The sequence below is a fragment of the Panthera pardus genome, unplaced genomic scaffold, assembly GCF_024362965.1.
Source record: "Panthera pardus isolate Hobbes unplaced genomic scaffold, ASM2436296v1 HiC_scaffold_10, whole genome shotgun sequence".
NCBI lineage: Eukaryota > Metazoa > Chordata > Mammalia > Carnivora > Felidae > Panthera > Panthera pardus.
The window spans coordinates 30704568-30718517 of NW_026526655.1; the positions used below are offsets into that span (position 1 = coordinate 30704568).

Consider the following 13950-nt stretch of genomic DNA (forward strand, 5'->3'; position numbering starts at 1 on the left):
CACTCAGCATGGAGCCTGACACAGGGCTCCATCTTACGACTGTGGGATCATGACCTGAACTGAAACCAAGACTCAGACTGTTAACTGACTGAACCACCCAGGGACCCAAGACAATCAACAACCTTAATTTCTCAACCCCACTACCCACAAATTTATCTATGCTACATACATCACTGCTACTTTCCCTATAATCTTGGCTCATCCTCTTCAAGGCCAACTGCTATAAAACTACAGTCTTAATCCTATGCCTTTAACACTTTCCTCTTTCTTCATTCTCTCACAGCATCTCTTTCCTCTCAGTCTACAAACATCGTTCGGTGTTTCTTGTTGATAAGAAAGAGTAGAGGAATCAAAACAACTTAACTTCTCTAGATACATCTCTTTTCTTTCTCTTAATGTTAACTTTCTGGAAAGATCACCTGTGCTTCTTTCTACCTCCCATTGCTCCTCAAGGCATGCCACTTTATTCTCTCTTGTCTGTCAAAACTCCCTCTCTGCTCTCTTGTCTGTCAAAACTCCCTCCACTGAAATGATAACTAATGGCCATCTCTCAATTTCCAAACCTAGTGCAACTTGGGCATCTTCTCAAAACTTCTCTAACCTTGGGACCATTTCCTCCTGGAAATGTTCACCTTCTTGTTCTTCAGAGATATGATCTGTTTACAGGATATAATTCATCCAGGCCATCACTGAGTCTAAACTGACCAAAGCCTTCACTGAAAAGTGAAGATCAATCCTCTTGGCAACTGCAAAGCTATCAAAACAAACCGGGCCCATCACATCTGCCATCCTCAGTCATTTCCCAAGAGGAGGAACCCCTGGTCATCCATTGCCCTCTGGGCTGCCACCTTACACCACTCTGGCCATATTCCCATGTGATTCATGGTCCCACTTTCCCCTCCATCCCAGACTCCTCCATTTGCCTTCTTGAGTTCCCACTATCCTTCTATGGTTGACAAGATGCTGTTCACTTTCAACCTGTTCTCTAAAAATTTCCCTGCCTTAGTTGAAATCTACCTCTCCACTAAGAAATCTACTTCCCTTACAACCCTCATTCTCACCCATATCATGCTGGTCAGGGTTGGGAGGCGGCTCAATGACGTCTTTACTTCTCATTTCCACTTTCAAGTACAATGGTCACCTATGCGCATATAAAATCCCTACTCCTTCCCAGCTCATACCACCCTGCCATACTTCCCTCTACTCCTGCCTCTCATTCTACTCTACTACCTTCACTCTCATGTGACTTAATACTCCACAGCTCTGGCACATATGGGTTTCCTCTCTATCTACCCTATTTCCATCTTATCATTCTTGTTATCAAAAATACTTTCCTAAGCAAACCACTGTTCCAAGGAGAATAAGAGGCATGCATAAAACCAGGACCTACACTGTAGGTTGGAGCTAAGCCCAGCGAAACACCTGTGAGATCAGCAATTCCCAGCCCACATGAAGACAGGTGATCAAGAAACGTTTGCTGTTGATTTTGTCACGCAGCATAGTTATAGCAATAGCTGGATGATACACTGAGAATCAAATTGGATCTTCTTCCTCACTCACCAAGTTTAATTAAAAAACCCTCACAAACTCAAAGCTCTATTTCCTAAATATGTTTAATTTCCTTTCCATTTCCATTGTGATTCACTTGAACTTATGTCCACACCATCTCTTATGTGGACTCTTGCAATGGTCTCTTAATTATTGTCCTCGACTTTTTGTTTTTCTTTTTGTCCTTCAAGTCACCACAGCAAAGTGATAGGAGTAGAATATAAAACTGGCCAATCCCCTTCTTTAATAGGTTTCAATTCTCTGAGCCTGTAGGATAACATTGACATTTTTCCATTTGATAAGAATTCTGCATGATCTAATCTCTGCTTACTGGCTCAACCTTGTATCTGTTACTCTCTACTCTGCATTTGTGACACACTGAAATCCTTATAGTTTCACGAACATACCACGATGTTTCAAATTGTCATAACTTTCCATATGCTTGAAATGTGTTAGCTTATTGACCTTTTTTATTTCTCAGACTTCTATTTATCTTTCAGATCCTGCCATGGAAGCATTTCCTTACTGAAACATGACAGCCATCCCCCAATCCCAAGCAGAATCAAGCAATATTTCCTGTGAGACTTCTGCATTGTACTCTTTAGCACAGACGTACCAAACCAATATTTAATTAGGCATTTATAGGTCTTTTTCCCCTACCATTTCATAAAAAAATTTTCTAAGACAGAGACCATGTCTTATGTCATTTTCTATCTCCAGTACTTGATATAACACCTGTCACAGAATGGGCACTTAATAAACATGAGTAGAACTGAAATAATTAATTTTGAAATTTGATTTGTAAAAATATGTAGACTCTATCTACTCATGAAATTCAGAGATGCACACACCTGCACCATATCTGAGTAGCAAAGACTCTAACCGCATTTCTAAGAAGGCTGATAGATTTATTTCTAATTCAATTTGATTCATTGAATTTTAGAGACCAGACTATTCAGTAACCTTTTACAACATAGGAAATACCAGAGTCGCTTCATAATCAAGTTTGTATAGGAAGAATCCTATATATATTGCTATTTTTTTAATAACATCCTGAATCCCATGGAAAGGTAAACCAAGCTGGAGGATGTGAGAATGTATATATTTCTTGTGATGAAAGTTATATTTAACCAACATAACAAATGACCAAAGCTTAGAAATTACCTAATAAAGATTTTTGTCCAAAACTATAGCCATATAGTGTTACCTTAACCAACTAATGAGGAAAGAAACAGAGTTTATTTAAGTCCACTACCTACTGACTCTAAGATTTAGGTCCTTATCAACAATAACAATAAAAAAGCCACGAAAAGCAGTATCCAATTAAGACTCACGAAAAATGACCATAGCTGGTATTCCAAACTTTAAATGCATACTTTAATTTAGATAGTCTATAAAAGTATGAAATACTAAGACTCAACAAAATATATGAAATGCCACTTAATAACACATTGCTCTTGTATTAAAGGGACTATCTCATCACCTTTTGCTTTTAAGAGCTCTACTCTAGCTCTTTGGAAAGATCTAGAGATTTCTTTGGCCACACTTGAACATTCGAAATATAAAGTGTACACACAATGCATTTAGAACAGAATGTAAGGTCTGCCAAGTTGGCGACTTGCATATTAAACTTTTGGCCTTTGCCTTAAGGATACGTGTCACATGCACATTTGCTATAATTTATACACAATACATGCACATCACATGCATATTTTCTTATACATCTCTTAACTTGGCCTAACTTTCATATAAATATGTTATAAATACAAATAATTTATATCTACATACATGCATACACACATGTAGGGAAACAGAGGCAAAAATGATCAGATCAGATGTCTCTCCCATGCTCACTGAGTTACAATAGTCTGTTAGAGAAATTATACTTATGGTATTCCTTGTTCAGCTGGAGTTTACCAAAGGTAAGCAAGAATTCATGGGCTATCTTGATGTGTGTGCCATGTCTTCCAACTAGAGCTGTATTCTTCTCAGTTCCTGGGACTGAAGTGTTAGGCACATGCTGGTGGAAAATCAACTGGCCAGAGCATAGGCTTTAGCGCACAGTATCTCGGTTCATAACCTAACCCGTACTAGTTACCGGCTGAGAGAGCAAGTATTTAAATGCCCTGAGCTTCAGCCTGCTTACCAGTAAAATGTAAGATATCAAATACTTACTGGCTTCCAGGCACCTATACAGAGATATCCCCTTAGACTGTTAATGAATATTTGCTCATTAATTGATAAACTTATCTCAGAGAAGGTCTGGACTTACTGCCAACCGTTACTTTTACAGACTTGCCTGTTTTACAGCTATATAGACAGGTGTTTGAGAATGTAAGAAATTAAAATAGAAATAGGAAAGCTTTTTAGTCCATTTTGCTAATTAATATGTCAGAGCTCATAAAGAAGAACTCATCGGCTTTCTTCAGTACTGCATCATCTTAAAGAGCTGGGTCAGCAAAGATCTCTGCAGACAGTCAATACATATTAAAACAGTTCCAAGCAGTAAATCAAAACAAAAAAAAAAAAAATTAAGACAGAGTAAAAAAAAAAAGTAAAATTTATAAGTCCTTTCTGTCGGAATGTTGAGGAGCATTAAACTATCAGTTTAGGTGTCAGCTCAGAATGTAGGGCGCAGGGAAGGAAAGATTGCCTTCTCAGACATAGTTTACGACACTGTGTACAGTCAAAATTAAGGTATAATTTAAAAAAAAGCTACGCCAAACTTGATGTCATCTTCTTTGGATTCTAATGTTCCTTAGAGTATTTAAATCATCAAAAAAAAAAAAAAAATGGTTTCATTGCTTTAAATATACCTTTTGCTGAAGTTTCTTTAGCCCTCTGCATTTACTAACATTGGGGTTTTGTCAGAATTCAATGAACAAGATAAGGGGAAAAGTGAAAGACACCTTTTTGACTTTTAAGGCTCTCTGAAACTTGTGATTGTTCTTAAAGGAACCAATTACAAGGCATTTTGCTCTTAATCTGTCTGAGATGTCTCACCATTCCATAGACATTGACACCTCTTATACATGGAGGAAGACCATACAAGATCAACCACAGAATCATCCTGCCAGCTTCCTAGCTAAGGTCTGAAATACAATGCACTCAGGGGAAACCCCTGAGGTAAAATGTAGAAAAATCTCAAGAATACTGAATTGAATCCAGGAGTGAGGGCACACTACATTTTGGGCCAAAAATGTTAGAATGATTTATCTTACCTGAGCCTTTGATTTGATCAGAGTTCTGAAGAATCAACCATTTAAAGCTTAAGCCCAGGAAAGGATGCCAAAAATATTGTCACAAATTTGGGAGGTACCCAAGGCAGACCAACAGATGGAACTTGGCACGAAACGGCTCTCTACACTCTCCGTAGCTGACTCAGAAGAAATTTTAACTCCAATGAATTTATTAAAATGTTGAATACCATCCCAAATAAGAGGATGGATGATAGATTTAGGGCAGCACATACAATTTAATTTAACTTCCTGATGGTCTTGGATGGTATGAAAGCTGCCCACATTTCTGTAATTAAAAAGAGACACAGGGAGATACTCTCTCTTTTTAGCAAAAGAGATAATCACCTTTTTACTTAAATATTCTGGAGAAAAAGATTTAAGGGAGAGAAAGGTGAAACAAAAAGACACCAAATGATCTCTTTAAACACTGGCGAGACAAGTGTGATCATGGAACATTAGACATTATAATCCAACTAGTAACTTGCTTAGCGGTCACAGACTGTAGCAGAATGAGACTTCAGTTATACATTAGGTGCGTTTTGAAAATGATTTTGTAACTGAAAGACATTACCAGAATCAAAAGGACCCTTAATCTTTCACTGTCACTGCCACGACCGCCACCAAAGCCTCCCCAGAAACTGCTCTGCATGCATGTGGCACACATAGGGGAGCGGCATTTTACGCGAGGAATGAGTTTTTGAGGATCACTATAAATTCAAGACCAATTTTCCAAAGGAAATAAATGTAAAAAGTGGGGGAGGTTATATTCTTGGAGGGTATAAATTTATAACCTTAGTTGCAGATTTTCCTTTAATGTGGCTTTGTATTTTCTCAGAACTGTGTCTAATGTTTTAGAGTCCGTCTTAATGTTAGAGACATTAACTGTCTCACTTAATATAACTCTAGACTGAATAGTATTAGGTGATTGCCTCTCTGCTGTGTTTTCTCTGTTTTCTGGTTGTTCTCAGCATTTGCACTGATGTCACAGATGGCAAATGAAAAGCTCAGTGATGCTGTGAGAGGGCACACGAGTACTCAGAAGTGTAAAATAGTGAATGTTGTATGAGCAACTCATTAGTAACCAGAAATCTTTAAAACACCCAATATATTTAAGCATCATGGTTCACATGGTCTAAAGACTGTTGGTACTATTTTTATCAACCAGCTGGAGTAAAGCTGCCATGTGGAGCTTACAATTAACCTACCTGACAGATTTTAAATTATGCCACTTTTGTCATTTCTTTTTTAATTTGGAAGTTATTTCAAGTTTTGAACTTAGGGTAATTCTTTATTAATATGTTTTATATCATACTATACAAAGACATATTCAATTTACTAAAATACTGTAGCAATTTACTACATTGCAATTTATTAAATTCAATTTACTAAAATACTGAGTTACTAAGATGTTCTCATTTAAAAAGAGTGGCAGTAACTTTTAGTTACTAGCTAACAGGAATTTGTTAGGAAATTAAGTAAGATCAGAGTAAGATTTGATTTTCTGGAAAAAAGCCAGGAAGTTTATTTGCTCGTTTTCAAAAACCAAACTGAGAAAGTCTTAAAAATTGCTTCTTGGGGCGCCTGGGTGGCTCAGTCGGTTAAGTGTCCAACTTCAGCTCAGGTCACGATCTCACGGTCCGTGAGTTCGAGCCCCACGTCGGGCTCTGGGCTGATGGCTCAGAGCCTGGAGCCTGCTTCCGATTCTGTGTCTCCCTCTCTTTCTGCCCCTCCCCCATTCATGCTCTGTCTCTCTCTGTCTCAAAAATAAAATAAACATTAAAAATTTTTTTTTTTTTTTTACCTTGAAGCCTACCCCAGTACATAAAAAGGCTTTAATCTTCAAGGGTGAATATGTGTAACAAAGCTCACTACAGCAGTACCATTTAAGATGCATTTAAGGTGAAAGTAATACAGGCTATCCTTGGGGTTCCTTGGTCATGAGAACTTCGTTTTCAGGCTCCTAAAAACACTTGTAGTAGTCGAGGATTTAATGGGCAAGGATGATGGGGAAAAGCAGCATGTTGGCAGTTTATCACTTCCACAAAAATCTTTTCTTTCACAGTGATCTAACCTCTTAGGCTCTTTATTAGGAGGAGCAGAAAAGAAAACAATCTAAGAGTTGTGAACCAGCCCTTCCCTGCTGTTATCACAAAAGAATATGGAGAAAGAGGAAAAGAAAAAAAAAATCATAATCTTGCCCTGGAACATGATAGAAGTAATGAAGCATCAAGGCCACTTACTGCTGGAAACATAATTAGCACCTAAATGCAGGAGACACTCGGTGACAGGAAAGACTTCTTTGTTTCAGAAACAGGGTTGGGGGGCATGTCAACAAATTGTAACCCTTCTGTTATTTGGAGTGGCAAGCCTAAGAGTAAAATGGATCCTTTCTCCCAGATAATGCACCCGTAGAGGAAAGGGATCTCACTGTAGTATTTGCTAGCTTAGTAGCTTTAAGTGTTTTCAACTAACGTGAAAAAGCAAGGATGAAGGGCATAGAGACAGAAGCAGGCCACTTGCTAATGAAGGGAAAGTTTGGATTTTTGCCATGAAGGTATCACATACATAACAGAGAAAGATCCAGAAGACCCTTAGGGATCCCTGTGGACTTCCTGTAGAACCTCTAAGGAAGGTTCATTCATTCCTCAATCAAAAGAAAGATAAGATAGTCATCTGGGGTGTGATCCCCTTTGATGACAAGCAAAAATATTATTCCTTTTTGAGGGAAGAGAAATGATGACACTTTTCTTATTCTGGAGCTCTTTGTAACGTGCAACTCATCACAGGAAAGAGTTTCAAACTTGCTTGGATTTTCCTTACAATTTGTTTGCTGTTTTAAGTGTTCAGCTGGCTAACAGGTTTAAGAGTTTGGGTTTTAAAATTATTAGTTTTTGGAAACCTTTATTCTTTCCTCTCAAACATTTTGAGTCAGCATACGTTATGCCACTACACACACAGCCAGGCAATAATTCATCTTTGTGGAAGTCGGAGACATCTCATGTATTAATTAGCAAGCCTTTCAGTGACGAGTGGATGGAAATAAGTTCCAACTGCTACTCAAACACAGCCAGCAATTTCCAGGAAGGAGAATCTGAAGTCAGCTATGAGGGGTTTCTTACCCGATTTGTGATCAGCCAATGAGTGGACTTTGCTTTCATCTGGCACTGAGAAGAAATAAAGGAGACAAGGATCAGGACTGCTTGTAAATCAGCCATTTTTTGAGCAATAAATTGATATAGATTCATAAGTTAAGTCCTTTACTGGAAAAATTTTGACGAAAAAAGTGTTCCCCAGACTACCTGGGGCAGCTCATTTCTACTGGTAGATATTTCAAAGGCAGCTATGAAGAAATATATATACATTAGATCATTTATGAATATAATTTCACTTTCTTTTAATTTTCAGTACTCTCAGCTCTTTTAACTGGGCTATGGTTTTCATGCCTGCACAAGGAGAAATTAAACTCAAGGGCCTAGAGATGTACAATATATAATAAAATTCTTTGAGTGTAATAGCTATATATATATATATATATATATATATATATATATATATATATACACACATACACACACACACACACACACACACACACACACACAATACTCCAGGACTGGACTTCTATATCTGGTCAAAATGGAGTAAAAGGGAACAGATTTACAATCCCTCTTGAAAAAAATAAATAAATACATAAAACATGAAACAATGGCAATTAAGATTTTAGATGTTAGGCAGCAGAGACAGAAAACAAGTGAGGTGAATCTACAATTGTTCTAGCTTATCTTCTGGAGAAAGTTTCCAGGCTGTGGTATAGGGACGGAAACACAGCGGAGCTCAGTGAGCACCCGGTCTAAGGACTTCGAGCTGGATGTCCAGGGAAGCTAAGGTAGATGTAGTTTGCTGGCAGAGAACTGGAGAGTATACAGAACTCTTTCTGAGATCTGCAGAGAATCGCCTCACGTCTCCAGTTGAATACTGATGATTACACACATGTGAGGAAACTACCCACGACCCGGAAAAGAACCACCCAAAAGTATAACAGGAAAAGTGTCGCAAGTTCACACAGAGCTGGGAATAGTATCTATTCCCAATAGCCAGAGTAAAAAGCTTCATAATTGAGGGCCATCAGTTAGAATATGAAGAAAAACCTTGTTTCGGTAGTGAAAAAACAATTAACCCCAGATAACATAGCTCTGGTGAAATGCATACATTTTTGAAAGACACAAATTACCAAAGCTTATGTAGGAAGAAATATATAAGCTGAAAGACCTTATAGTTTTTCTGTTTGTTTTTAATGAATTTGTAGCTGGAACTTTCCCATATAAAAAACTCTAGACTCAGATGGTTTCACTGATGAATTCTACCAAACATTTAAGGAAGAAATCACACTAATTCTATAGAAATTCTTTCAGAAAATTCAGAGGAGGGAGTATTTCTCAACTCATTCTACGAGGCTGGTTTGATGTTGAGACTAGCACCAGACAATGACATTATATGAAAGCTATTACCTAGTATCCCTAAAAAACATAGATGCCAACGTCTTAATCCTTAAGCACGTCTGCATGGGTTATCACTTCAATATTCAGCAACAGTTGTTCATTATTTTCTATGTGCCATTGACCAAGTTAGTCTATAAAAATCTGGTGTTCAGGGACTGAGCAAGGTGAAGTGAACTTTGCTGACAACGTTTTTCCTAACACTAGACTGGTGTCAGAGGAGTGCACGTCTCCTCCCTTTGCCTACACCATGAAGTCACATATGTAGACACGTCTCCTCCCTTTGCCTACACCAACCCAGTCACATATGTAGATCTTCCTGCTCCCACCTAGCCCTCCTTTTCTAAGCTATGACTTTATTTTTTAGATAACAACACTACATGTCTGCAATTTTCCTAGTATTAACTTCTTAAAAATCTTTGAGACTTTTCTTTGTATTTCTAGTTAGAGATGTCCATCCATATTCTTCAGGTTCCAACTGTGTGCCAAATTCTAGCTTTCTCAGGTTAAAAAAAAAACTTACAGTGGAATCTACAGTATAAAAATATTGGAAAATGACCATAATTAAAAAACAATACTACTAGTGGCTAATACTAATTGAGCACTTGTAATATGTAGCTTCTGTCCTATGCACTTTATAGTTAATAACTCATTCAACCCCAACAGCGACCTGTAAAGACAGGTATTAGTATTATCCTTTATTATTGGACTTTACAGATAAAGAAACTGAGGCATACTTCACAAATGAAAGATCTAGAACTAAAATACTGCACTCTTAGCCATTCTACTATATTTGTGATAAGTCACAGAAGAGTTTGTTATATTCTTTGAATATGAGTAGCATGAATGTAAGAAAACATTTTATAAACACTTATATGTTAGGAAACTAGTATCCTTTATATTTGAATATATGTTATTAATAGAAGTCTTTCTGTGGTGAGAAATATCAACAAGTGTTAGCTGTAATTTTAACATGTTTGGAAATTTGAAGTTCTAATGGGTTCAAGCTAACATATTCATCCCCATTTCACAAATGAGATACCATCAGAGTTAAAATCCAGACTTGGAAACTTGCTAGTCAAATGCAATTTGTTATAACTCCCCGAGCCTCAATCTCATCATATATGAAATGAAGATAATATTGGGGCATCTGGGTGGCTCAGTCAGTTAAGCATATGACTTCAGCTTAGGTCATGATACCACAGTTCATGAGTTCCAGCCCCATGTTGGGCTGTGCTGACAGCTAAGAGCCTGTAGACGGCTTTGGATTCTGTGTCTCCCTCTCTCTCTGCCCCTCCCCTGCTCATGCTCTGTCTCTCAAAAATGAATAAATGTTAAAAAAAAAAAAAAACATTTAAAATGAAAATAATAGTGTTTCCTCCAAAGTCTTAAAGTGAAGATTGTATGTGTAAATTTATGCAAGGTACTTAGAAGATCATATAGTAAGTGCTTAATAAATGTAGACTACCATCAGCATTATTAACAGGGACCTAAATAGAAAGGCAGTCTAACATGATAGCTAATAACGAGATAGATGTGGGTTGTAGTTCAGCTTTACCAGGCAAGTTACTAAGTTCTTTTCAACCTTACTATCCTTGTGTGAAAAAATTAGATAAAAACACTACACAAGGAGTTGTGGGGCTAAATGAAAAAAAAAATGTACAAAAACACTGAGCACAGTTGAAGGTACTTATTTCTCAATAAATGAAAACTTTTGATACATGAAAATTGTGAGAGTGGTAGCAGTTGTGAATTTGATGGTGGTATTTAGGATTTAATGTACCTGGGATTATAAAGGACTAGAGGTGAAAAATATTTGAGAGAATACTATGCCTTCAGGCAGGCACTTCGAAGTGTTATCTCCATGGATGATCCCACATCTACAGCAGGTCTTATCTCTCAGTTTACCTGTCTCTAGTTCATCTTGTAGTGTAAAAAAAAGGCAAAGGAAATATAGCACTCAGACAATATAGCCTTATTATGCATAGTTACTCTGAAAAAGGGATTCATACAAAGATAGGATTTTGTTATTTTGCTTTTGTCTTTTTTTGATAGACATAAGTTATCCCATTAAATCTAAGCCAACTTAAGTATTGCACATTCCTCAGCCATATTAGGTTAAACATGGTACTTCCTTACTTTTTGACTGCACACTCTATTATTCTTAGTGGGAATACTTATCATTATTTTAATTGACAATTTGAAATTCTTTAGAACACTATTTCAAAAAACAGTATAGAAAATCCAAATGGGTGATAGGCATAAAAATTAGGGGTCTTTCTCCAAAATATTCAGTGACACAGATGTCTATCTTTAGGACAGAAGATAAATGAATAAACATAATAGAAAAGAGAGGGGACTGTAATGACTTAATTAATAGAATACACTTTATTTAAAAGGTTAAATTGGGAACAATCATCTTTTATGCACACGCTTAGTGCTGGGAAGTGATTTAAATAATAGTAGCAAATGAGAAAATGAGGTAAAATTACACACACTACCACTACTTTTTTTTTTAAATGACAAGTGTAATAATTAATACTCAACTTCCTTTATAACTCACATTACCTTAGAACTACTATAAAGTTATCTCTGGGGGGCTGGAGCTTAAGTCTAGTCATTTCACTGCATAATATTTGGATAGCACAGCAATTGGAATGGTAGCAGTATGAATATGACAGGTGTGTCATATTCAGACGCAACCTTATTTACAAGAGGTTGAAAAATGAGTGGGCTGGGTGTGGTAAAGGTCTTCCATTCCAAAATGGTGAGGGACCAAAAGCACCAAGTGAGAGAGTGTTGATGGATCAAGAGTCACAGTTTCTTGTTCTGGTTCTGATGATGGATTTTTTTCTTTCTTTAGTTTGTTCATTCCTTTTTTTAAGTTTCCAGAACCTATTGTATTCCCTTTTTCATCCTTCAGTTTTACCCAAGGACAGGTACTACTTGCTCTTGATTACTTAAAGGGATATTACAGTAATCAAAGCGACATCAGTGAAATGTTGGGACCTTCTGAAGATGAAATTCATGGACATTTCTATTGTAACTGTTATTAAATACTTAGAGAGCACTGTGGACTTGCTCTTTTTTTCTCTGAATTTATTTGGATAATGGGATTTCTATACTGAGCTCATGCTTCCTGGCCTTCAACTCAAGACTGATGGACACTGATTTAATTCTTGTAAAGTGCTTCATAAGCAGGACACTCTTTGGTTTGGATGTTGGTTAATTCCCTGGTGCATCCTCGGGTTCAGGAAGACTTACTTGAGAAACACAGCAACCGGATGGCCCATGTTTCTTGTTATCTTGGTTGTAGCCCTCTGAAGCTAATTAGAACTGCTCAACATTTAATGGCACCTTTTTACAAACTGTGGATAAACACACAGAGTCTTTTGACTCCACCAGGATCATTGTTAGAATTGAGAGAAACCATAAACCAAAAAAATATGGGGAGAAAATCTTGGAAAAAGATGGCACCCTGAGAGCTTATTAGAGACAAACATTAAAGTGCTTATAATACATACATTGGCTTCCCAGTAGGATACATTTATGTTAATACGGTGATCACTTAAAATATTTTATTCTTTTGTCAAGCCTTCTCATACACTTCAAATGCATTCTCACTGGGGGAAAACAATCCCCTTGCTTATTGATAGCATTTGATACGCATTCTATAACATAAGTGACTATTAGGGACTGCACTTGCTTAATAAAAATTTGCAGAACAGTGGCAGATTTGGTGAGTTAATGGGCCCCATATGCTCTACTTATGCTGACAGAAGACAGTGTATTGCTAACATGCACAAATCTCTTCAGATAAAAACTGCCATCAGCTACAGTTACTCTTTTTGAGAATGCCAACACTATGTCATGAATGGGAAGATGCAAATGTGTTCAGATTCCCACTACTTCATACTGAGATACTTTGATGCAAAGCAGCACTCTAAAATATGATTCAGTGCATGTCTTTCATGCACAGAACTCTGTTTCATTTAATTTTTACTTCCATATCGTTGACATAGTAGAGATTGCAGTTTTGAAGGTGATGTTTGGTGTAATAAAAATCTATCTTCTAATGAGGCCATAAATACTTCTCTTTGGGTAGTTTGCTAGGAAACTAAGTATCAAGTAATTCCTTGATGGTTAATAAACTTGTTTCCAAGACCTATTCCTTCAAAACTTAAAAAAAAAATGATGTGGTTGCCAATATTAAGAATCAATTTTCTTCTCTTTAACAGATCAATTTCTGTGCCACTGATTGATTTCCAGAATTTCTGAGAAATACAAACCTATTTCAAGCTGTAAATTAAGTTCTCTTCTTAGTAACCATAAACTATTACTGCATTAATTTATTGTGTTTTCTTATGTCAACGGCTATTTGGCATATAATGCTTCTCCTTGGGGAGACTTTCTTCTGAGTTTTCAGTACTATGAATTCTTAAGTGTTGAAAAAATTCTTCCACTTCTTGAAACAAATAAAAACTACAAAAGCAAACAAATGAAACAAGGCTTTTGCCGAAAAGAGGGTTAGGGAATTAGCACAAGATGATGATGCAAATGTTTATCTCCCCATCTCTCTTGGGCAAGTCTCCTCTAAAGCATCATGTTCACCTTTGGATGTGCTCTCTGACAATATGCTAATTTGAACTCAACAGCTGAAGTGTTCT

The 13950-nt window shown here is 36.9% G+C and overlaps 1 protein-coding gene across 4 annotated transcripts in view; it reads right to left on the minus strand.

Annotated features, from left to right (window-relative positions):
• PARD3B (par-3 family cell polarity regulator beta) overlaps positions 1-13950 on the minus strand; it is a 1011329-nt gene that overhangs the window by 341773 nt on the left and 655606 nt on the right. For all 4 annotated transcript variants that reach the window (XM_019446282.2, XM_019446285.2, XM_019446284.2 and 1 more), the window contains one exon: positions 7907-7951. In XM_019446282.2, the coding sequence (XP_019301827.2) occupies positions 7907-7951 (45 nt within the window). The remainder of the gene's footprint in view (positions 1-7906; positions 7952-13950) is intronic.